Genomic DNA, 24,076 nt, shown 5'->3' on the forward strand with positions numbered 1-24,076 from the left:
TGGATTATATCTATTTTAAATAATTAAATTTAACAGTAGTTTTATTTATTTTCATTTTCTATTGAAACTAGCCCCTTTCATAATACACTATGTGCAAACAAAGACTAACTGACTGACTAACTGTCTCGCTGGTCTCACTGACAGATTAACTGACTGACTGACTAATTAACTTACTGACTGACTGATTATCTTACTGACTGACTGATTAACTTACTGACTGACTGATTAGCTTACTGACTGATTAGCTTACTGACTGACTGATTAACTTACTGACTGACTGACTAATTAGCTTACTGACTGACTGATTAACTTACTGACTGACTGACTGATTAGCTTACTGACTGACTGATTAACTTACTGACTGATTAGCTTACTGACTGATTGATTAACTTACTGACTGATTGATTAACTTACTTACTGACTGATTAGCTTTTCTGACTGACTGATTAACTGGCTTACTGCCTCACTGACTAATTAACTGTCTCACTGATTGTTTCACTGACTGACTGATTAACTGTCTCTCTGACTAACTGTCTCACTGACTAAATAACTGACTGATTAACTGTCTCACTGACTAAATGAGTCTCTTGATTAACTCTTTCTGATTAATTAACTGTCTCTGACTGATTAACTGACTGACTGTCTCACTGACCAATTAACTGTCTCAAGGACTGATTTACTTACTGGCTGTTTTGCTAACTCTGATTGTCTCACTGAGTGAATAACCAATTTAGTCACTTACTCTGATTGACCACCTCACTGACCTACTCTGACTAATTTACACCCAGTGACTGGTTACCTGTTTTACAGACTGAGTGGCTGACTGTTAATTGGCCAGTTAACTTATTGACTGACAAATCAAATGACTGACAGACTTCTAAAGACTATACAGCTAACATAAGTTTCAAATTTCGTACCTGTCTTCAAAATCAACCCATTAGAATTCTACTTTAAATTTAAATGGATGTCTCTCAATAACACAAAGAAACACTACAAATAGTTGTTATTATTATTATTATTATTATTATTATTATTATTATTATTATTATTATTATTAGAGGACTACAGATATTTTTATTTAGAAAAAAATACCTTTTTCTTATTACATGGAATTAAATCTATAAAAACGTATACAATAAAAAAAAAAAGGACAAAAATATTTATTAAAACTAAATAGTTTAAGATGAAAAAAAACAACAGTGGCACACTTAAATACATTCAAGGACTCAATTTTATTAATGCATACATTTTAAACTCACATGATTTTAGTAACAGTTCAATAGGATTTCTGATTGTTATTGTGTCTACTGAAGCCAACTGTAAGGTTAAGGTGGATATCCACCATCAGGTCATTAACACAGAAACATACACCGTATAGTTTTTCTTTACATTTTGAACAATCTGTTTCATTCGTACAGTACATCATTCACTCGTGTGCACAGAAACACACACACAAATCGTACTCTCAAACTCAAAAGGCAAAAAAGTAGAAACAAAGTTAGATACATATCTTGTCTAAAGTTGAAAATTTGGCATGCTAGCCACACAAAAAAACAATCCACAATGGCACGTGTCAGCTTGTGTATACTGCAAAATATGTAGCAGAAATCCAAAGGATGGAAAAAGGTTCCAGTTTACAACGAAAAACAATGAATTAAATATGCATACAACACTGTAATGTAAAGAAATCTTCAGAAAAACAACAAACAAAAAAAAATTTTTTTTAATTCGGCAAAGAATGAAACGTACACAGTTTCTACCTCATGCCAAATCAGCCGAGATGTTTGGTTTGCCATGTGGTTTTTGCCTTATCTTTGCACTGGAGCTACAATGCTAATCAAGCTAACTAGCAAATTTTTTGGGGGGGAGAATTTTCTTAATGACAGGCTAAAATTTTTGAGGTAAAAGTTGACGTTTCTGACATGTTTTACTAATTTTCAGTCAATAGAAATTACATCTACCACATATAAGACTCATGAAACACTTTGCTAGCTAGTCAGGTATAGCATTAGCTAGCTTGTCATCAGTGTCCTTGTTTCCCTAGTGTATAGCAATACTGTCCTCAAAACTTCACTGGAGTAGACAGTGTACTATGTGTAAACAGCAAATAAAAAAGACATTTGTTTCTAAAAAAAAGAAAAGAAAAAAAGCCATTCCTTTTTTCAAAATGGCCGACTGTTTTAGCACTGTGACTTCCTCATAAGCCAGCATGTGGTCTATACAGTTTTCACAACACAAAACTTAAATGGATTACTTGTTAGCAGATCAGCTTTCATATCTCCAGTGTGAAATAAAAGGAAAAAAAAAACACTGCGCTTAGAGGGAAGAAAAAAAAAACGCTGTGTAAGTTTTATTTTTTGGCCAAAGTTTTTTGTTTTCCTGTAAATTTGATACCCGGTTGAGCTTCAGACACCAACTGATTTTAAATATACACATTTTAGTCATGATCACTCCTTTGTTTTTTCCTTGTGCTGTAAAACGCCATCACGTACAGTAGTCACACAAACACCGAAATGAAAAGAGCTGTATTCAGAAGGCGGTCGTTTTTTTTCCTTTTTCTTTTTTTTTTCCTTTACAGTCAAGAACGAGAGACGGCATCGATTCGATCCTCAAGTTATTCACAATATCTATTTACACAAACTTCAGACACGTTCACAGATCAATAAGGAAAAAGGTAGAAGAAAAAAAAGAGGGGGTATGGGGGGGGGGAATTGATGCCCACCTTGGCCCAAAATATAAAAAATGTGTTAGCAGTAAGAAAAATCTCCACAGAGGAATTCAGAGAATGTGTATAGAGGGACATTTTTTACGTCCGCATCTCACAGGGTCACCTTGTTGACGTAGGAAGGGCTTATTTAACCAGTTGATCAAACACTTTATAAACAAAACAAAAAAACAATATCACATTTTTAGTTTTTGAGACTTATCAGCTATGTAAAAACTGCGATTGAGCAACTTCCTCAATCCAGCTGTTACACAGCTGACCAGCTAACCAAATCATGCTTACACTAGTTATTATATTGTGTAATCATAGCCAACAGAATTCAAGAGTAAGCTAGTTTAGGTTAGGTCAATTTATATATATATATATATATATATAAGCTCCGCCCATTAATCTCAGAAACACCTGTGTGTGAGACTCAATAATCTTCCATTACGGTTACGTTTTTTTTTTTTTTTCCCATTCTAATTTTTTGACCTTTTTGTAATTATGGACACATGCGACCCTTGAAATAACCGCTGTATCGAAATGATCCACAATGCACAAATTGTGTGTTAAATGATACTGTATATCACAAAACCAAATATTAGCGCATGCAAGGTGTGTATGTTTTCTTAAGGACCTTCTAATGACCACAAATTAAGCACCAATTAAGGCATTCGAGTTCAGAAATAGGGATGAGAGGGAATTTTGGCACGATCTTGTATTTTTGTGCCTTTTGCTATAAATATTTTTTCTTTTTGCAGCGCTAGGTCTAAAACTCCAGCGTGTGATGTTTCACCTGTTGGTTTATTTTTTATTTTTTAACCTCGTCTCTTTCCAAATTGGCCGGTAGGAACTCAGTGTGATGACTGTGTGTTGAAGTGAAATACTCCGCACTCTGTGTGAGTGTGTGTTATTTTTTTTTAAAACACTGTACATTTCTTCCCTCTCTTCTTGACGGGCGGGGGGCAGAGGACGGCGCGAATGGCCTCGTCGAACACCGTCTTCAGCCCTCTCTGTGTTAGAGCCGAGCACTCCAGGTACTTCACCGCTCCTGTGAATAAAGCGTCCATAATTTTACATTTCTTTAAGCCATATAAAGTTACAATTAGAATCGTAGAGAGTAATCTATGACACAAACTGCTTTCTGTTCTCACTTACAGCATTTAGGATACTATCTTTCTAATGACACGTCAGCAAACACATTTATCCTTCCATAAATAAACATTAAATAAAGTTCTCGTTCAGAAAACCTCACTCTGTCAATGTCTATCATTGTCAAAGCCAAAGTCTCTATGAACAAGCTGTTAAATTATCACGTAGTAGGAAGTGTAGAAACTGCTGTTATTAAAAATTAATCATCAACACATTCCAACCAATCAGATTGGAGAATCCAACAGCGCTATTAAACGGCGTGGGGAATGGCAAGCTATTTTGGTGATACTAATTGGCAAGAAAGTTGCGTCTTTGTTCCAATTGGATGGATTTTGTTCGTTTTTTCTTTCTTCCTGTTTTTCTGTCAGAATATGTAAAAACATTCTGCAAACATTGCAAAAAGTGCTCAGAAATTAGGTGCAGTGAAGAGCCCAAGCCATTCAAGTGACAAAGTTAAGATATAAGTTCTTACAATTATTTGTCCTGTCAAACAATAAACAACTTCCCTTAAGTTCCTTATCTTCCAACCAAAATCCTTTAAGAAGCTGTGGTTTCTGTCTATAATTTTATAACAAGGGGGTTGTTGGGAAATTCTGCAGAGATTCAAAAATACGGACAAAAAATACAAACACAACAGAATTTTCTTTTACCAAAACAACGACAAATGGCGTTCTCACTGTAACCTCACTAACTACAGTCGTTCCAGTCTTAGCTAGCATTAACTATCTGACTATCCTAGACTGCTCAATGGTTTAAATTTATTTAAATAAAGTCAAGTTTATTTCTATAGCACTTTTCACAACGGACATTGTCTCAAAGCAGCTTTACAGAATTTAGCAGCTTGACATTACCCAGATGAGGATGGGTTCCCCTTTTGAGTCTGGTTCCTCTCAAGGTTTCTTCCTCATAACATCTAAGAGAGTTTTTTCCTTGCCACAGTCTGCTCATCAGGGATAAATACACATTATTCACCTTAAATGTTAAATTCTGTAAAGCTGCTTTGAGACAATGTCTGTTGTGAAAAACGCAATAGAAATAAACTTGATATCAAGAGTGTGATTATAGTCTTTAAACAATACAAAACACTGGAGAGTGAGAACTAACATGAGCACTGGAATGTGAGATTATGAGTGATGTTCTTTTTACAGTCTTATACAGTCAGGTGAGATTGTGGAACCAGGAGCTACTGAGCAACTCATAAAATAGCTCAACATTTGCGATCATCACAGATCACACACCAGCTTCTCCATGCCACTCAAAGAGGTCTAATGTCAAAACTCTACATAAAGTAGGATCCAAATGGCGCTGGTACGTCTCTAGATGGTTTGGGATGTTTGCAGGGTCGGCTGAATAAACAATGCAGACAAATTATAGTATTAAAAATAGTTTGGTGAAGGTTTGGTTTTTTTGCTATCCAGGATATGAAATCTTGGGAATTTGAGCTGTGTGAGTGATGAACACACCAAAAAACAGTTCATAGACATTGCTCTGTCAGAATATCAGTAAAGAAATCTGTAAAACTCTCGCTCTCTCACTACCAGGACATTTTTTTAAACAAAAAATATTTTTTGTTTATAATTCGCTGGCTTCTGAACTTGCGATGCGATCGTTTAAAAATGAACAGTAACAACAACAACAACAAAAAAGAGTTTGGCATCATTAGCAAGTTCATCAAAAGAAGCGTTTTGCAAACGATTCTCACGTCGATGTTGATCATGACTTTCCTACTGAAGTACTAAAGAAATGCGGGGAACATGCAGAAACCAAGAAAGTGCTAAAACATAAACAAAGTTTCAGACAATGTTTGAAAAAATCTGACTTTTATAGATACCTCGAAATACCTTCGAAACTTTATTTCTCGCAATTCCGACTTTATTTCTCGCAATTCCGACTTTATTTTCTCGTTAAAACATCCAAAATGTTTGGTGGATGTTGTCAGCCTGAAGTTTGAAGCTGTTGGTGATTGTTAGACCCAAGTTCTCTCAGGGGATCAGAGGCTCAGTTTGATATCCTGTGATTCTATTGATTGGAGCAGATTTAATTTTTAATGTGTAAAACTTTCTGGCGGGGTGAAGCTGCCTGACTGGCAAAAAAAAAAAAGTCGGAATTGCGAGAAATAAGAAATTAGGCAAACTTTGTGTCGGAAACAGGCTTTCATAGTGTTAACCTGTCCAAAATTTAGCGGGTGGTGCACCAGCAATAACAGTCCGTGTGGAAACACAATGCTCCGTATGTAGTTAAATGGACTAAACGAAGCATCGAGGCAAATCATTTGAATCTTGCATTTTTCTCTTTGTATCACACGAGTTACTTGAGGAATCGTTTCAGCCCTACTCTACATGTCATGATTACTGGATAGAGAAAGGAAGTTCTTTTCTGCCATTCCTTTTGTCACTCACTACATAATTAGCTATTTATATTGTGGACAGATTTAGTGAGCGAGAGATCCCTCCATCTTGAAGAAGGGTATTTACAACCAACAGCGAAATACTGAGTAAAAAAAAGGTTATATTATATGTATATTAGCTCTTACCGATCTCTCTGGCCATGGCGAGACCCTGAGGATACGTAATAGGGGACAGTTTTTTGTCTCTCAGGCGCTCGATTGTGTCCTTATCGTCCCGCAGATCCAGTTTGGTTCCCACCAGGATGATGGGTGTGTTGGGACAGTGGTGACGCACCTCAGGATACCACTGCGTGCGTGCGCGCACACACACACACACACACACACACACACACACACACACACACACAGTCAACACTCCTAAGTTTATAATCAGGACATTTTCCACATAATCCTAAACCCAATACCTCATAATGACAATGACAGTTTTTGCCGCTATTTTATAAATAAAAAAATAAAGAAATCATGAAATGGTGCATCCTCAGTTCTCTGGATCATCTTCTTTGTGTTCAATTTATTTTAATCGGGAGGGGGGGGGGGTTGCTTCCATTGTCTGGGCATCTTCATTGAGCTTGCATTGTGCAAAGAGAAATTGTAATGCTACAGCATACAAGGACGTCCTAAACTATTGTGTGCTTCTAACTTTGTGGTTTCTGCAAGAACCAAATATGGGTGTAATGGTCAGGTGATTGGAAATATTTGACCACACAGTGTATATACACACACACACACACAATATGAATAAATAAAAAAATCAAATACTTACCTTTGCTCTGACATTTTCGAACGAAGCCGGGCTCACCAGCGAGAAACAGATCAAAAACACATCCTTCAAAAACAAAAGACAAAAGAAAACTCAATAAATTAATATTTACTATGGAACAAAATGGCAAGAGGTCTGGACACACAGTCTTTTATGGTTTTCCAGACATATGCATGTCAATTTTGTTTCTATACAACAGACTCGATAAAGGATAAAAAAAAAAAAAAAAAACAAACACAAGAATTGGACAGTGAAAGACTGGAAAACAGTTCAGTGGAGTCCAAATGGAACATTTTTGTCTCTAACAGAAGAACTTGTGTAAGAGGAAGAACAGGAGAGAAGATGTGATCAGACTCCCTCACCCCCCAGAGTCACACATGGAGGTTGACGTTTAATGGTTTGGGGTTGTTTTGGAGCAGGAAAGGTTGGAGACTTATTCAAGAAAGTGATAGGAACCAACTGAACCAACATGGCAACTATTCCATACTTCAACACCATGCAATTCCAACAAGACGGTGGCACCGCAACTAAATCCTATTGAACTGCTGTGGGATGAACTGGATCACAAGAAAGAAATCTCTAACTGGTGTAGAACATCCTTGGCAAGTTTTATAAGAGGCATGAAAAAGAATTTTAGATGAATGTTTGGAGAAACAAACATCTGGGCATTTATATCTTTGCTTAGTCAATCTTCATACCGTTACATGACTGGAGTTTGTCGCATAGAAACAAAAGGAACACGAGTCTCTCATAAACCATTTCATTCAGTAGATTTTATCCAAATTGGTGCTCAGCTGGTAAACAGAACCAAGATTGGTCCTCCCTTGTTCTCCATTTATATTTGACCTCTTTGTAAGGTCATATCCTCACATTACCACTGCTTCATAGAACCTTCACAGGAACCTTTACAGGTGACACTGAAATAATTCTCTCCTTCCACCTACAGACATTCTTGTCAGGCAGATATCTCATTGTGAATGGCAGCTCATCGACTAAAGCTTAATCCCAGATAACTGAACTGCTGGTCATCCCAGGTGATTTATCTCCATAAGATCTTGTGATCTCCATGGACAACTCTCAGATCTCACATCTGTCCACTTTTCCTTTTCTTCCTAACCACTGTCAAGTCAAGTCAAGTCAAGTTTATTTGTATAGCGCTTTTCACAACAGACATTGTCTCAAAGCAGCTTTACAGAAAACAACAGTGAAGGTGAATGGTGTGCGTTTGTCCCTGATGAGCAGCCGTGGCGACAGTGGCAAGGAAAAACTCCCTTAGATGATATGAGGAAGAAACCTTGAGAGGAACCAGACTCAAAGGGGAACCCATCCTCATATGGGTGACATCAAAAGTTTGGTCATAAATCTTTCAACAATACAGAACAATTTGTGATCATCATAGATCCAGCATCAGCTTCTCCATGCCAGGGCCTTTAAACACTCGGCATCTACTTCTCCATGATCATCCATAGGTCCATAATCTTCACGAGGTGGGACGTGACTGGATGGAGCTGGCCAAACCTCAGGATGCCTCGGGATGGGGAGAGAAAGAGAAGCAGTGGAGAGGAATTAGCGTAGCTGCTGTTCATGATATTAACAGCACAAGTTGATAATGTGCATGTGATCAGATGTTCTGGAGCACAAGGTTGTGATGTGATGTGTGTGATGTGTGTTATGTGTAGGCTTTGCTAAAAAGATATGTTTTTAATCTGCACTTAAACTGGGAGAGTGTATCTGAACCCCGAACACTGTCAGGAAGACTATTCCAGAGTTTAGGAGCTAAATGTGAAAATGCTCTACCGCCTTTAGTGGACTTTGCTATTCTAGGAACTACTAGAAGCCCAGAGTTTTGAGATCTCAGGGAGCGTGACGGATTGTAGCGTGTTAAGAGACTGGATAGATACATGGGAGCCAAACCATTTAGTGCTTTATAAGTGAGTAGCAGTAGTTTGTAGTCTATTCGAAACTTAATAGGAAGCCAATGTAGGGACGATAAGATTGGGGTTATATGATCGTATTTTCTTGACCTAGTAAGAACTCTTGCTGCGGCATTCTGAACTAACTGAAGCTTGTTTATTAATGATGCAGGACATCCACCTAGTAATGCATTACAGTAGTCTATTCTAGAGGTCATAAACGCATGGACGAGCTTCTCTGCATCAGATATAGATAACATATTTCTTAGCTTAGAAATATTTCTAAGGTGAAAGAAGGCTGTTTTTGTAACTTGATTGATGTGATTTTTAAAAGATAAGTTGCTGTCTAAAATAACTCCCAGGTCTTTTACCGTTGAACTAGTAGTTACAGAACAACCGTCTAAATGCAGGCTGAGATGCTGGAGCTTCTGTGTACTATTTTTTGGGCCGATGAGCAAAATCTCCGTTTTATCAGGATTTAATAGCAGAAAGTTATGGGTCATCCAATCTCTTATTTCTTCAACACACTCAGTTATGCGAGCTAATTGAGCTGTATCGCCTGGTTTGGATGAAATATATAGCTGGGTATCATCAGCATAACAATGGAAGCTAATTCCATGCCTTCTAATAATATTTCCTAATGGAAGCATGTATATTGTAAAAAGCAGGGGTCCCAGAACTGACCCTTGTGGCACGCCATAATTTACTAGCATTATCCTGGATAGCTCTCCATTTAAATCTACGAAATGGTAACGATTGGACAGGTAGGATTTAAACCAGCTTAATGCCTGTCCCTGAATACCGATGTAATTCTGTAAGCGATCGAGGAGAAGATCATGATCTATAGTGTCGAACGCAGCACTAAGATCTAGTAAAACTAATAGGGAGATGTAGCCTTGGTCTGAAGCTAAAAACAGGTCGTTAGTGATTTTAACTAGAGCAGTTTCTGTGCTATGATGGGGCCTAAAACCTGACTGAAACTCTTCAAAGATATTGTTCTCCTGCAAGTGGTTACATAGCTGGGCAGCGACAATCTTTTCTAAAATCTTAGACATAAATGGGAGATTTGAAATTGGTCTGTAATTCGATAGCGTGTTTGGATCCAGATTAGGTTTTTTAATGAGGGGCTTAATAACTGCTAACTTGAGGGATTTAGGGACATGACCTAACGATAGTGAGGAGTCCTTTACTTCTTACATTGTAATCTAATAAGGAAGTGCTAGCTCAGTGCTTAAGGCTGTGGGTTACTGATCAGAAGGTAATGGGTTCAAGCCATGGTAGTACTAAGCTGCAACTCTGGGGGGCACTTGAGCAAGGCCCTTAGCACTCTGTTCTCCCGGGGCGGGCTACCACGGCTGACCCTGTGCTCTCTCCCCAGCTTTCTAACATTGCTGGGAAACGCGATGAAATAATCTCATTGTAATATACATTTGACAAGTATAAAGCACCTCCTACCTTTAGCACACTGGACTCACTGGACAACTGCACCTAATGTCTGGTAGGTTTATCTCTAAAAGACATTTTTCCTTTGTAACTGATCCAGAATTCAACTACACTACATGACTGCTTGACTGCTCACAACATTTCTAGGGTGCCAGATGTTCTCCCAACATGGTCAAAGACAAGATGCCGAAACCCACGAGGATCCGACCCATCTAGAGACGTTCCAGCGTCAGTTGGATCCCACTTCATGAAGATTTCAGACATTGAACTTTGAGGATAATCAACCTCTTAATCATTAACCAAAAAACCTTCTACATATGCAGTTTCTCCATCATTGAACTTTGTTGGTGTTGAATCTATATTGATCTTAAATGTTGAGCCAATTTATGAGCTGTTCAGGAGCTCCTGGTTCCACAACTCCAACTGACCGTATAACTTAAGAAAAGGGATAAATATACAAAATTCACTGATATCTAATTTATTTTCTATTATTCTTACATTCTGTAACCATGTCCATTGTGAAAATTGCTCTAAAAATAAACTTGAGTTGAATTAAATTGAATATTAATATGCAACCTGAACAGAAGCATCACTCGCTTTCATTTTCACCCCTTTACCCATAATGCCGTCTGACTTTCCGCTGTAAGCGGCGCAGTGGTTCATCTCGACACTACAATGGCAATGCGGCGGCGCTTTATTGCGTCAGTCTGTTCAGCTCTCTCGTTTTTTATCTATCATGTCAACGCATCGCCTCACATCGTCCATCTCTAACTGGCCGCATTGCATTCTGGGACAACGAGTCGAGCGTTTGCTTGAACGTTTCTTTACCACTTCTTTACTGGACTCGTTGACAGTTCGAGATCGAGCACGTGTTTCTTTAAAACCCCCTGCGACACATTTTGCAAACGATTATAAGACATTCATCGTACAGCTTACAATGATTTCTCTCAGGTCTAAAAATCCCAACAAAGGGACAACATTGGACTTTGATTTACGAAGGTCATGAGTTCAAATCCCTTTACCCCACACCAAGATGCCACTCCTGGGCCCCTGAGCAAGGCCCTTAACCCCGTAGCTGCTCAGTTGTATGAATGAAATAACTAAGTCGTTCTGGATAAGAGCATCTGCCAAATGCATGGAGGTTTAGGGATTGTAATGCAGAGAAGAAGTAAAAAGATGGCTGAGGAGGGACGAGGCTTTACCGTCTGAGGGTAGGAGAGCGGTCGGAGACGGTCGTAGTCCTCCTGCCCCGCAGTATCCCATAATCCCAGGTTTACAGGTTTCCCGTCCACCATAACATTGGCAGAGTAGTTATCAAACCTGTCAGAATGAGAGCAATGACCAGGAGGAACATATAGACAATAACACACACACACACACACACACACACACACAGGAAATGAATGAGGGGTATGTAAACTCACACTGTTGGGATGTATTCTCCCGGGAAAGCGTTGGTGGTGTAGCTGATGAGCAGGCATGTCTTACCCACGGCTCTGCAAACACACACACATTTTAGAATTTTTCTTCCGAACAAACACATCAACGTATTAACCACAAGCCATATTATTCTACAGTAGGGATAATAAGATTCACACATTCGCATCAGTGCATTGAATACAAGTTTTAAACATTATTGCCTCGCTAAAACTTTAAATATTTCTATATAATTATTAGCGTTAGCGCTATACTTTTATTAATTAGAACGTGACCAATAATCTGTGATATGCAAATCGTTTTTTTCTCGCTGAACCGTTTCTCGAGCGCGTTCTCACAGCAACGCAGCTGCTACGTGAATATGACGTATCAACACTACGGAGACCGAGGAGGGTCAGTTTTCTCTTTCACTTTGATTTTAATGCAAATTTAATCGTAGTCAAAATATATAGACTCCTAAGAAAAATAGTATGCGAGTACAATATGACAAAGAGGTTGTTATCGACTTTTTTCGGGCGACAGAATCTTCACAGCTGATTAAACCGACTGGTTCTCCACACCCCCTACTACATTTTTACAATTTTAAAACAGCTTTCTGTTTGATCGTGTAAAAATCGTTACAGTAATTACTGTAAAAGTCAAAAGAAAATGGGGGAAAAGCCGACATGAAGCAAAACAAAGGCAAAAAACACAGAAGAAATGTGACGTTTTATGTGCATTCGTTCATCTTCATGAAGCTTTGGTTTTACACGCTGCTTTATCGCCATATTCTTCTCAATAGACCAACTTTTCACCTCAGGCAAAACCCCAAAATGTTATCGATTCCATTCAGTTTCCTAAAATCTCCCCCCCAAAAAAAAAAAAAAAAAAAGAAGAAAAAAAAAAAAAAAAAAAAAAAAAAAAAAAAAGAATTGGCTCGTAACATATTTATGAGCCGTTTTGAAAAAAAATTACATACAAGAAGTACAGCGTTTTTCTTCTCGAGTAAAGTATTTATCCACTGTGTAAATAAGATTTTATATGTTAATATTATATATGTACACACATACATATATAAAAACATATACACATAAAAAGTGTCGATCGGATACAAGTTGACGTCGCTGCATCCTTAAAAAAACGATTTATTTCAATATAATTATTAGCAGTAGCGCTATACTTTAAATTACGTAAAAAGTGACTAGTAATTTGTGACCAATATTTTATATATAGATCGTTTTCTCCTCTCTAAACCGTTTCTCGAGCGCACCGTGAATATGACGTATCGCAACACTACGGAGACCGAGGCGTGTCCCGAGAGTCACATAGAATACAGATTAACATGGCAGAGGTAGAGCTGTAACTTCCTGCAGACACATTGTGTTAGAAGTAGATTGTAAATTGTTGTTAAGTAAATTGGTCTTTATTTTATTTTATTTATGAAACGTATCGTTGGCTTTTGCATCGGGATGAGAATCGCATCTGCATCAGTTATAGAGATAAATATCGCTAATATATAGCATTATTTACAGGTAGCATTGGTTAAATGATCATTCTGCGATGCTTTTTAAGGAAGGAGTCTCCAGTTGGAGCTTTTTTACTTTCTCAGGAAGGAGTCGATGGGCTTTCTTAAACGTGTAACTCTAAATGGATAAAAAAGTCCTCGGTATTGTAACCGCCAACAAATCACTGTTGTATAAAGAAATGCATGACATGCCGCTATGGGAAATTGATGAACGAATAGCAGTAGTGACTGTGCTTCAGCATCATCAGGCCCTCGTTGATTAATTTTACGCAACAGCATGCCGTGACGTGCTTTCGTTCCTTAGGTATCAGGCACAAAGAGCCAAAGACGTCTATTGCGCTGGCAGCTCGACACCAGAGAAACCATGGCAACCGGCAGGAAAGCCTGAGAGGAGGGAGAGCATCTCATAGCGATGAATGACTTGGATACGGCGCTGATGCGAGGTGAAAATAACGATACTCTCGGGGCAGCTTTTTGCTTCCTGACGATTTCTTTTGTAAGCCGTACTGAAAACAATCCTCTGAACATTACGACGTTTTATGAAGGAAGATTTTTTTCTAAATGACAGTGTTCAGTCTTAGAGAGGATAATTATCCCTTATTAACTCTGTCTTTCTTTCTGCTCGGGTTTTACACACACACACACACACACACACATTTCCATTCAGTCCTTTCGCTTCAATCCTGAATGGAAAATCCAGACAGTGAGTTCTGTGTGTGTGAAGAAAATAACTCTCTCTCTCTCTCTCTCTCTCTCTCTCTCTCTCTCTCTCTCTCTCTCTCTCTCTCTCTCTCTCTCTCTCTCTCTCTCTCTCTCTCTCTTTCTTCTCTCTCTCTCTCCTTCTCCTACCCCCCCTCTCTCTCTCACACACACACACACACACACACACACACACACACACACACACACACAGTCACAGTTTTACACTCTTGATCTGTGTGAAAGAAAGCCGTTTTCTCGACAATGTGACGTCATCACACTCTCAGTTCATCGGGATCTGGCTCTATCAACGGAAAGAAAAAAGACGAATGCTGGACTACAGCTGAATCTTTCTCTCCAACACTCCTAATACTGCAATCATTGTTTTTCCAAATTAACTACCTTATTAGCTACATCATTCTTTACCTTGTCACGTGACGGATCCCAGTACAGATACAAGTCTGGAAGGCTGAGCATTGTTGCGTTATAATTTTTATCTTTATTTTTCTAGATAAATCATAATCACGTCAATTCTATTTTAAGAACTGGAGGATAAAAACGATAAAAGAATATACAAGGAACTATAAACTGATAATTGCATAAAGACGATGGGAAGTGGGAGCTCTGTGGTTATGGCTCTGGGTTGCTGATGGGAAGGTCAGGAGTTCAAACCCTGGTATCGCCAAGCTGCCACTCCTCGGTCCTTGAGCAAGGCCCTCAACACCCGTATCACGGCCGACCCTGCGCTCGGACCTCAGCTTCTGAACAAGCTGGGATAGGAGAAGAATGAATTTCTCTGTGCTGTAATGTATATGTGACAAATAAAAGGCTCTTCTTCTATTCTATACGTTAAACTAATAAGATTTAGCGACTTGGCAACGGTGAACGTGTCTGGCGAGGGTCAGTTTTCTCTTTCACTTTGATTTTAATGCAAATTTAATCGTAGTCAAAATATATAGACTCCTAAGAAAAATAGTATGCGAGTACAATATGACAAAGAGGTTGTTATCGACTTTTTTCGGGCGACAGAATCTTCACAGCTGATTAAACCGACTGGTTCTCCACACCCCCTACTACATTTTTACAATTTTAAAACAGCTTTCTGTTTGATCGTGTAAAAATCGTTACAGTAATTACTGTAAAAGTCAAAAGAAAATGGGGGAAAAGCCGACATGAAGCAAAACAAAGGCAAAAAACACAGAAGAAATGTGACGTTTTATGTGCATTCGTTCATCTTCATGAAGCTTTGGTTTTACACGCTGCTTTATCGCCATATTCTTCTCAATAGACCAACTTTTCACCTCAGGCAAAACCCCAAAATGTTATCGATTCCATTCAGTTTCCTAAAATCTCCCCCCCCCAAAAAAAAAAAGAAAAAAAAAAAAAAAAAAAAAAAAAAAAAAAAAAAAAAGAATTGGCTCGTAACATATTTATGAGCCGTTTTGAAAAAAAATTACATACAAGAAGTACAGCGTTTTTCTTCTCGAGTAAAGTATTTATCCACTGTGTAAATAAGATTTTATATGTTAATATTATATATGTACACACATACATATATAAAAACATATACACATAAAAAGTATAATTATTAGCAGTAGCGCTATACTTTAAATTACGTAAAAAGTGACTAGTAATTTGTGACCAATATTTTATATATAGATCGTTTTCTCCTCTCTAAACCGTTTCTCGAGCGCACCGTGAATATGACGTATCGCAACACTACGGAGACCGAGGCGTGTCCCGAGAGTCACATAGAATACAGATTTACATGGCAGAGGTAGAGCTGTACCTTCCTCCAAACACACCAGAAAATCAATTGTCTACAAATTAGTCAAAGTTATTACAAATATTTTTTAAGCAGCTAGTCAATTCATCTTGACATTCTTGTGAGGAATAAACAGTCGAATCTGTGTGAACATCCTGTTTCTGTGAGAGGAAGTGATCTAGAATACGACTGTTGACTCTCTAGGGCAGGGGGTCTCCAACCTTTTTTGTACACATATATACTGTGTAAAAGGTTTTGGGTCACCTTTAGATTTGTTGGTTCAGCAATGGTTGTGACCAGACAATTATTTTTCAGTATCTTTAGTAGAACACAAACTGAAGAAAAAAATACAGGATGTTTCTATTCAGTATTAAAAATAGCTTCTATAAGCTGAAGTGACAGGTATTTTAGTGGTGGCCTTTCTTTATACTTGAGGAATAGCAGGAACCTGGCTCTGGTAAACCTAAATGAAATGGGACCCCAGTTAATGTCATGGCTAACATTTGAATGTGAGGGAAGGTGGTAGCTCAGTGTTTAAGAAATTGAACATTGATCCAGAAGGTCACAAATTCAAATCCCACTACTTTCAAGCGGTCACTGCTGGACCCTTAAACCCAAACTGCTAAGTTGTAGGTCGCTCTGGATAAGGGTGTCTACCAAATGCCATAAAGGTAAACATCTGAAAAATGCCATAAATGAATGATAGCAGTGAGAGGTCTATTACACAAGGTTTGGCAACTTCACTCTCGAAGGAAAATCAGCAAACCAACTGAATAATCAAGATATGGTAGATCCTTTATTGATGCAAAAAGACCACTGCCTTAATTCTTTCCCAGCACATAGTTAAGATCTGAACTCTGTGGTGACTGACAAACCTGGTCATTCAGTATAGTATCAGGTAGTCAGTCAGCTGACCTCATTTTTTGGCCACATAACATTGCAGAACCTAGACCTGAACAACTGAAGCAGCCCCAGATCATAACCCTGATCCTACAGGCTTGAACTGTACACACAAGGCATGATCATTCCACATTCACCTTTCTTCTTACCCTGAGGCGCCCATCGCGTTGGAACATGGTAAATCTGGACTTAACAGACCATATGACCTTTTTTTGTATTTCTTGTTCCAGAATCCAATTTTTATGCTCCTTATCAAATTGAAGCCTGATTTTTCTCAATTGAGCCTCATTTATAAATAGTTTTCTTAAGGCTACACATAGCTGTTTAGTTCAAATCCCTTAAAATAGAAAGGTTTATATGTTCAAGTATCTTTTCTGTTGAAGTCCACCGTTATTGTTGCAGAAGCAATTTTAAAGGATTTTCCCCAGAATGTTCTTGAAGCCCATTAATAACTCTTCCCCAGCATGATACTGTGGTTGGGGACCTCTTATCTAGGGAACGCTATGTGTCTGGAGTGTGAGATTATGTACATTGACTATGTTTATTAAAAATAATCCAATGCAACATTGTAGAGCTAATGAAGGAGACAAGAAGCGCAAATGTGTTTGTTTTTTCCGCTATGATAAAGAAGGACGAAGGACAGGGACACAGTCGGCAGAGCCAAGGAGGAAGAGTGAGGACGAGTGATACGAGACAGAACGAGTGGAATGCTACAGTGGAAACAATATGAAGCGACGTGGCTCATGCGGGTTGCCAGAACTTCTCAGACGATCTCCTGCACTCTTTATTCAGGGGTGAACTGTTTATTCCTCGGGTACCGAAGCCATGGTTTTCCAAAATCAATCTCAAAACAGACAAAAAAACAATCTGAGGACCCCGAAATGAACTGTTTCACCGTTTTTACCATGTTAGCAACAAAATCTACAGAATATAGAATAAATATAGAATACATTTTCATAGTTTGTGAGATCAATCATTGTTATACCTCTAAATAACTATGTGTAAGCCGACATAATAAATTAACCGTACATAACTTTTTTTCTTGTTGGTTTTTTAAACTTATTTTATGCATTTGAGTTGTGACATAAAATAATTAAAATATTACAAAACAATTTAAATACTACGTCATAAATGTAAGTGAGCTCAAATAACTGCCTTAATAATAATAATAATAATAATATTAATAATAGATTTTTTAAAACCTAGTCATTCAGTATATTCAGGTTGTCAGCTGACCTAATTTTCTGGCCACATAACGTTAGTGAACCGAGATCTGACCAACTGAAGCGGCCCCAGATCATAACCCTGCCCCCACACAACACAAAACTACTGAGTAAGTGAGATTATATATTTAAAGAATTTTAATTATTACTGACAGAATTACTGACTAAATATTGTTTTCTTATTGTGTTGGTTATGGGGGGTAAAGGATTTTGTTATATTTAAATATATACTATTAATAATAATAATATTAATAATAATAATAATACAAGTAAAAGATACACAATGCTGAAGATAAATATTGTATTTATTTATGATAAATATTATTTTTTTTCAATAACTACTACTTCCGCTGCTACACAACTATCTACAGTGAGGAAAATAAGTATTTGAACACGCTGCTATTCAGCAAGTTCTTCCACTTAGAAATCATGGAGGGGTCTGAAATTGTCATCGTAGGTGCATGTCCACTGTGAGAGACATAATCTAAAAAATAAAATACAGAAATCACAATGTATGATTTTTTAACTATTTATTTGTATGATACAGCTGCAAATAAGTATTTGAACACCTGAGAAAGTCAATGTTAATATTTGGTACAGTAGCCTTTGTTTGTAATTACAGAGGTCAAATGTTTCCTGTAGTTTTTCACCAGGTTTGCACACACTGCAGGAGGGATTTTGGCCCACTCCTCCACACAGATCTTCTCTAGATCAGTCAGGTTTCTGGCCTGTCGCTGAGAAACACGGAGTTTGAGCTCCCTCCAAAGATTCTCTACTGGGTTTAGGTCTGGAGACTGGCTAGGCCACGCCAGAACCTTGATATGCTTCTTACAGAGCCACTCCTTGGTTATCCTGGCTGTGTGCTTCGGGTCATTGTCATGTTGGAAGACCCAGCCTCGACACATTTTCAATGCTCTAACTGGGGGGAGGAGGTTGTTCCCCAAAATCTCGCAATACATGGCCCCGGTCATCCTCTCCTTAATACAGTGCAGTTGCCCTGTCCCATGTGCAAAAAAACACCCCCAAAGCATGATGCTACCACCCCCATGCTTCACAGTAGGGATGGTGTTCTTGGGATGGTACTCATCATTCTTCTTCCTCCAAACACGTTTAGTGGAATTATGACCCAAAAGTTCCATTTTGGTCTCATCTGACCACATGACTTTCTCCCATGACTCCTCTGGATCATCCAAATGGTCATTGGCAAACTTAAGACGTGCCTGGACATGTGCTGGTTTAAGCAGGGAAACCTTCCGTGCCATGCATGATTTCAAACCATGACGTCTTAGTGTATTACCAACAGTAACCTTGGAAACGGTGGTCCCAGCTCTTTTCAGGTCATTGACCAGCTCCTCCCGTGTAGTTCTGGGCTGATTTCTCACCTTCCTTAGGATCATTGAGACCCCACGAGTTGAGATCTTGCATGGAGCCCCAGTCCGAGGGAGATTGACAGTCATGTTTAGCTTCTTCCATTTTCTAATGATTGCTCCAACAGTGGACCTTTTTTCACCAAGCTGCTTGGCAATTTCCCAGTAGCCCTTTCCAGCCTTGTGGAGGTTTACAATTTTGTCTCTAGTGTCTTTGGACAGCTCTTTGGTCTTGGCCATGTTAGTAGTTGGATTCTTACTGATTGTATGGGGTGGACAGGTGTCTTTATGCAGCTAACGACCTCAAACAGGTGCATCTAATTTAGGATAATAAATGTAGTGGAGGTGGACATTTTAAAGGCAGACTAACAGGTCTTTGAGGGTCAGAATTCTAGCTGATAGACAGGTGTTCAAATACTTATTTGCAGCTGTATCATACAAATAAATAGTTTAAAAATCATATATTGTGATTTCTGGATTTTTTTTTTAGATTATGTCTCTCACAGTGGACATGCACCTACGATGACAATTTCAGACCCCTCCATGATTTCTAAGTGGGAGAACTTGCAAAATAGCAGGGTGTTCAAATACTTATTTTCCTCACTGTATCTATATTTACTATGTACATATTGAACATACATTTATATTATATTTATACATCTATCTATCTATCTATCTATCTATCTATCTATCTATCTATCTATCTATCTATCTATCTAATTTTATTTCCACTTTTCACAATAGACAATCAAAAAGCAGCTTTTTTAGATACAAATCGGTTTAAAAAATACTATTTCTGCAGATAAATTCCTCAGTGTTTACACGTTTCACTACTAATAATGATGACGTAATGTTTATTTATTTATTTTTAATCGATAAAGCAGAATAAACCGCTGTTAACAAAAAAAAAAAAAAAAAAAAAAAAAAGGAGTAAGGTGTGTAAAAGCATGACATCATTGACTAAGAGGGGCTTCAAACCCCACCGCCACATTGCGCATGCGCGAAAGCAGTCGCGCACGCGCGGTGATGACTAGGTAGGGAAGGGGGGGGGGGGGGGGGCGCAGAACCGCTAGCGTCAGGATTCCATCTGAATACAAACAGAATTATTTTTTTATTTTTTATTTTTTATATAAATACAAAAAAAAAAAAAAAGGAAAGGAAAAATACTCACGCACGATTTGAATCATCAATAATAAAATAATTAATGATGAAAAACGGATATAATAAAGGACATAATAAGCGCCCTCTCTAGACCGCCCACTCCCCCCCACCCTCACCCCCCCGAGCATGGACATTATTATAATAAGAATAAAATTATAATAATATAATGGTGATGATGCGCGTGAGATGTTTCATGTCTGAACCAAAAGAAAACAATTCGGTTTTTTCCTTGCAAAAGCACGAGGACAGGAATGAGTCCCATCTCCATGCACACCGAATGGTTTCTCCAAGCCCCAGCCCATCTCCTGCAACAGCTGCATCCCTGAACACTGCAACATGAACCACAATGAAAGCTCTGAAATTTCTCACCCATCGCCCACCACGACGCATTTGATGGCTTGCATCTGGAAAAAAGAGAAGACGGCTGAAATGCACACGAGTGCTGGAGCTCAGCAGAGGTTCTGAGATGGTGGAGAGATGTCGAGAAGAAGCCTGTGTAGTGCAGCATGAAGGCCGGTTGCCAGATTTGCACCGAACCCCTCTTGCTGTAGCTGATTGATCCGGTTTTTTTTTTCAGAGCTCACACACATCTGACGTTTCCAGCCTCATGTTCTTCATCATACAAGTGTCACCACGAACTTATAAGCACACAACTCTACATGAAAACATGTGTACATTCACTTGAACTACAAGACCCAAAGTTGGAGTGGATCTCCTGCTCCAGAACTCTGACCCTCAACCCTATCGAATGAACCATCATTCCATTCCACATTGAGTCTACGTTTAGAGTGTGGAGATTTGTGGAGATTCATTCAACCACAGGGTGTTAGTAAAGCAGGTTCTGATGTAGGTGAGATGAGGAGGCCTGGGTGCAGGAGATATTCCACTCCAATGCATGTAAAGCATACAGTATCTCACAAAATTAAGTGCACCCCTCACATTTCAGCAACCATTTCAGAATCTTCTCAAGGAATGATACTGTAGGAATGAAACTTGGATATATTTTAGAGTAGTCAATCTAAAGCCACACGTCCTATTCATCATGTTCATGTTTTTGTCTGCTTGAGGAAACCATAGAAATTTGTGTATCTTGTATTAGAGCAGTTAAAATTTGGTGTTTTGAGTCCAATTCTCTCATACTGACCACTGGATGTTCAACATGGACCTCATGGTAAAGAGTCTGCTGAAGAAAACTTGTCCAAGAGCATGAATTACTGGAACCATGTCCTGTGGTCTGATGAGACTAAGATAAACTTGTTTGGCTCAGATGGTGTGTGTGGTGAAGCCCTGGTGAGGAAAACCAGGAAAATTGTGTCTTGCCTACAGTGAAGCATTGTGGTTGCAGCATCATGGTCTGGGGCTGCATGAGTTCTGCTGGAACTGGGGAGCTGCAGTTCACTGAGGCGAAACATTGATTCCAACATGTACTGTAACATTCTGAAGCAGAACATGATGCTCTTCCTTCAGAAACTGGGCTAAATGGCAGTTTTCCAACATAATAACGACCCCAAACACACCACCAGGATGACCACTGCTTGCTGAGGAAGCTAAAGGTGAATGTGATGGAGTGAAGTATGTCTCCAGACCTAAACCCTATTGAGCACCTGTGGGCCTCAAGCCTAAGGTGGAGAAGCCTCATGTGTCTAACATCTAACAGCTTGTAGATCACATGATGGTCTGTACTGGCCTTCATTAGGGACCTCTAGTTTCTATAATGGTTTCTCTGGTTCGATCATGAGGATTTAACCATGCACCCAATAAAAAATTTAATAAAAACATTTCAGTGATAGTTTTAATGGAAACCATTAGAATTTCTGTGATGGCTTTTCAGCAGGATGATAATGAAACAGTGTGTTGTACCATGTGTTTTATATCGTCTACCGTGATAACGAATGTGAAAATATTGGGGGGTGAAAAAGATACAATAGAAACCCTCATAGAATGTTTAATGGTTATAATGGTTTTAATGGGGATGGTGTTGGTGCTATTGGAAACTGGAATGGTGTATTCATGTATGTGGGGCAGATTCCACCTTCTATAAGGGAAAATTGAGTCTATAAATATATTTGAGTCTATAAAGTGTAATTTTTTATTTTCATTCCTGATTATAAAAGTTCCAGAGGAGACTTCTTCTCAACCGCGGTCTAATCTCTTGTTATTGTCTTTAATTTAATTTAATTTTTGTTATAATTCAAGCTTGCATGAATGAAGATTAAATAAAGATTGTTAGTATGTTCCCAAAAACAATTCCTCATGTGGCGTTTTTCGTTCATCTGGAGGTGGAACGTGCAAACTGGCAACCCAGAGTGTGGGTTGAACTGCAGTCCAGGGCAGTTTTTAAAGCGCCCACCATCTCATCCCAAACTCATAACCACCACACCAGGGACAGAAGTTCCCCTGAAATCAGGCAGTTCTTCTGAGTCCTTTGCCAACAATCCAGACAGTAGACTAGATAAGGATCTCTGTGGCACATTATGACATCACAACTCTTTAGTTAATAAGAGATAAATGACTTGTTTTGGTGAGGGAAGTGTGTTAATTCTCATTCGAGATGTTTTATTTTCAAAAACAAACACTAAGGATATGTGATACCACTTATTTTCTTTCAGGGACCTTCAAGACGTTCTACAGATAATGATAGAGATTCATATGTGACATTTTATATTCAAATTCCTCATTATTCATGTCATATAATATGCAATGGGCTAATTATGAATATTAATCATACAAATATTTATCATTTATGTTATTTGGCAGACACCCTTATCCAGAGCAACTTAATTTTATCTCATTCATACTCAAGACTCTACTTAATCAACTCAGTTGATGTGAAAAGACTTGAATGTGACTCTCAACACACTGATCTATTAATTGAAACAATAATGACTCAAACACTGATTGATTTCTATTACAATAAGACCACAAGACCAAAACCTTCTTTTCAACTATTTAAAAAAATAAATAAATCACGTGGCGATTTCAGTCTGGAGTTTCTTCATCATTTGTTCCTCTCCAAATGTTCTGCTTGATATTGAACTGAATGTTGGTGATCAGTAGATGCACCAAGCGCCAATCAGAACGAGTTCAAAACAGAGCAAACGCTCGATCCTGATTGGTGGATCGGACTGATTTCACTCAAATGTAGTTGAGTAAAAAGATATTTGACTTTGAAATGTAGTCAAGTTAAAGTCTCCCCAGATGGAAATACTTCAGTAAAACACAGATACACGAAAGAATGACTTAAACACAGTAAATAATGACATTTACTTCCTTCCTGTCCATTATTGTGGAAGTCTACAGAAGACGTGATTGACGATACCTTGGTGGTCCTGGTGGTTCCCTGATGAAGAACTGATGTCATGTTATAGTTCAGGCAAACAGACGAATCTTACCATGGAAATACGTGTGCATGTGTAACAGGAAATTTTGCTGAAAAATACATGGTTTCCACAAATTCCTCACCTACGACTGTCAGAGTTATAATAAAAAAATAAAAAAAAACGAGGTGTGGCTTTTGTTAATCAGGCCTAGTAAAGGGGGCGTGGCCTCCACCTCTCCTTAATTAATAGATTTAATCAAATCGCATTTCAATCGCAGGAAACACACTCAAAGTCATAAATAACGAGAACAGAGACATA

General features: G+C 38.4%; 1 protein-coding gene across 1 annotated transcript; it reads right to left on the reverse strand.

The window, feature by feature from the left end:
• Positions 1-1,213: 1,213 nt before the first annotated feature.
• On the reverse strand, positions 1,214-21,181 carry rac3a (Rac family small GTPase 3a). Its single transcript, XM_083567078.1, has 6 exons — positions 20,808-21,181; positions 11,807-11,878; positions 11,585-11,702; positions 7,030-7,092; positions 6,393-6,552; positions 1,214-3,758 (listed from the first exon to the last, which is right to left on the reverse strand). The coding sequence occupies exons 1-6, from the start codon at positions 20,840-20,842 to the stop codon at positions 3,628-3,630; spliced, it is 579 nt and encodes a 192-aa protein (XP_083423204.1). The 5' UTR covers positions 20,843-21,181; the 3' UTR covers positions 1,214-3,627.
• Between the last annotated feature and the right edge of the window lie 2,895 nt (positions 21,182-24,076).

This window comes from Silurus aristotelis (assembly GCF_946808225.1).
Source record: "Silurus aristotelis genome assembly, chromosome: 17".
In the NCBI taxonomy this organism is placed as follows: domain Eukaryota; kingdom Metazoa; phylum Chordata; class Actinopteri; order Siluriformes; family Siluridae; genus Silurus; species Silurus aristotelis.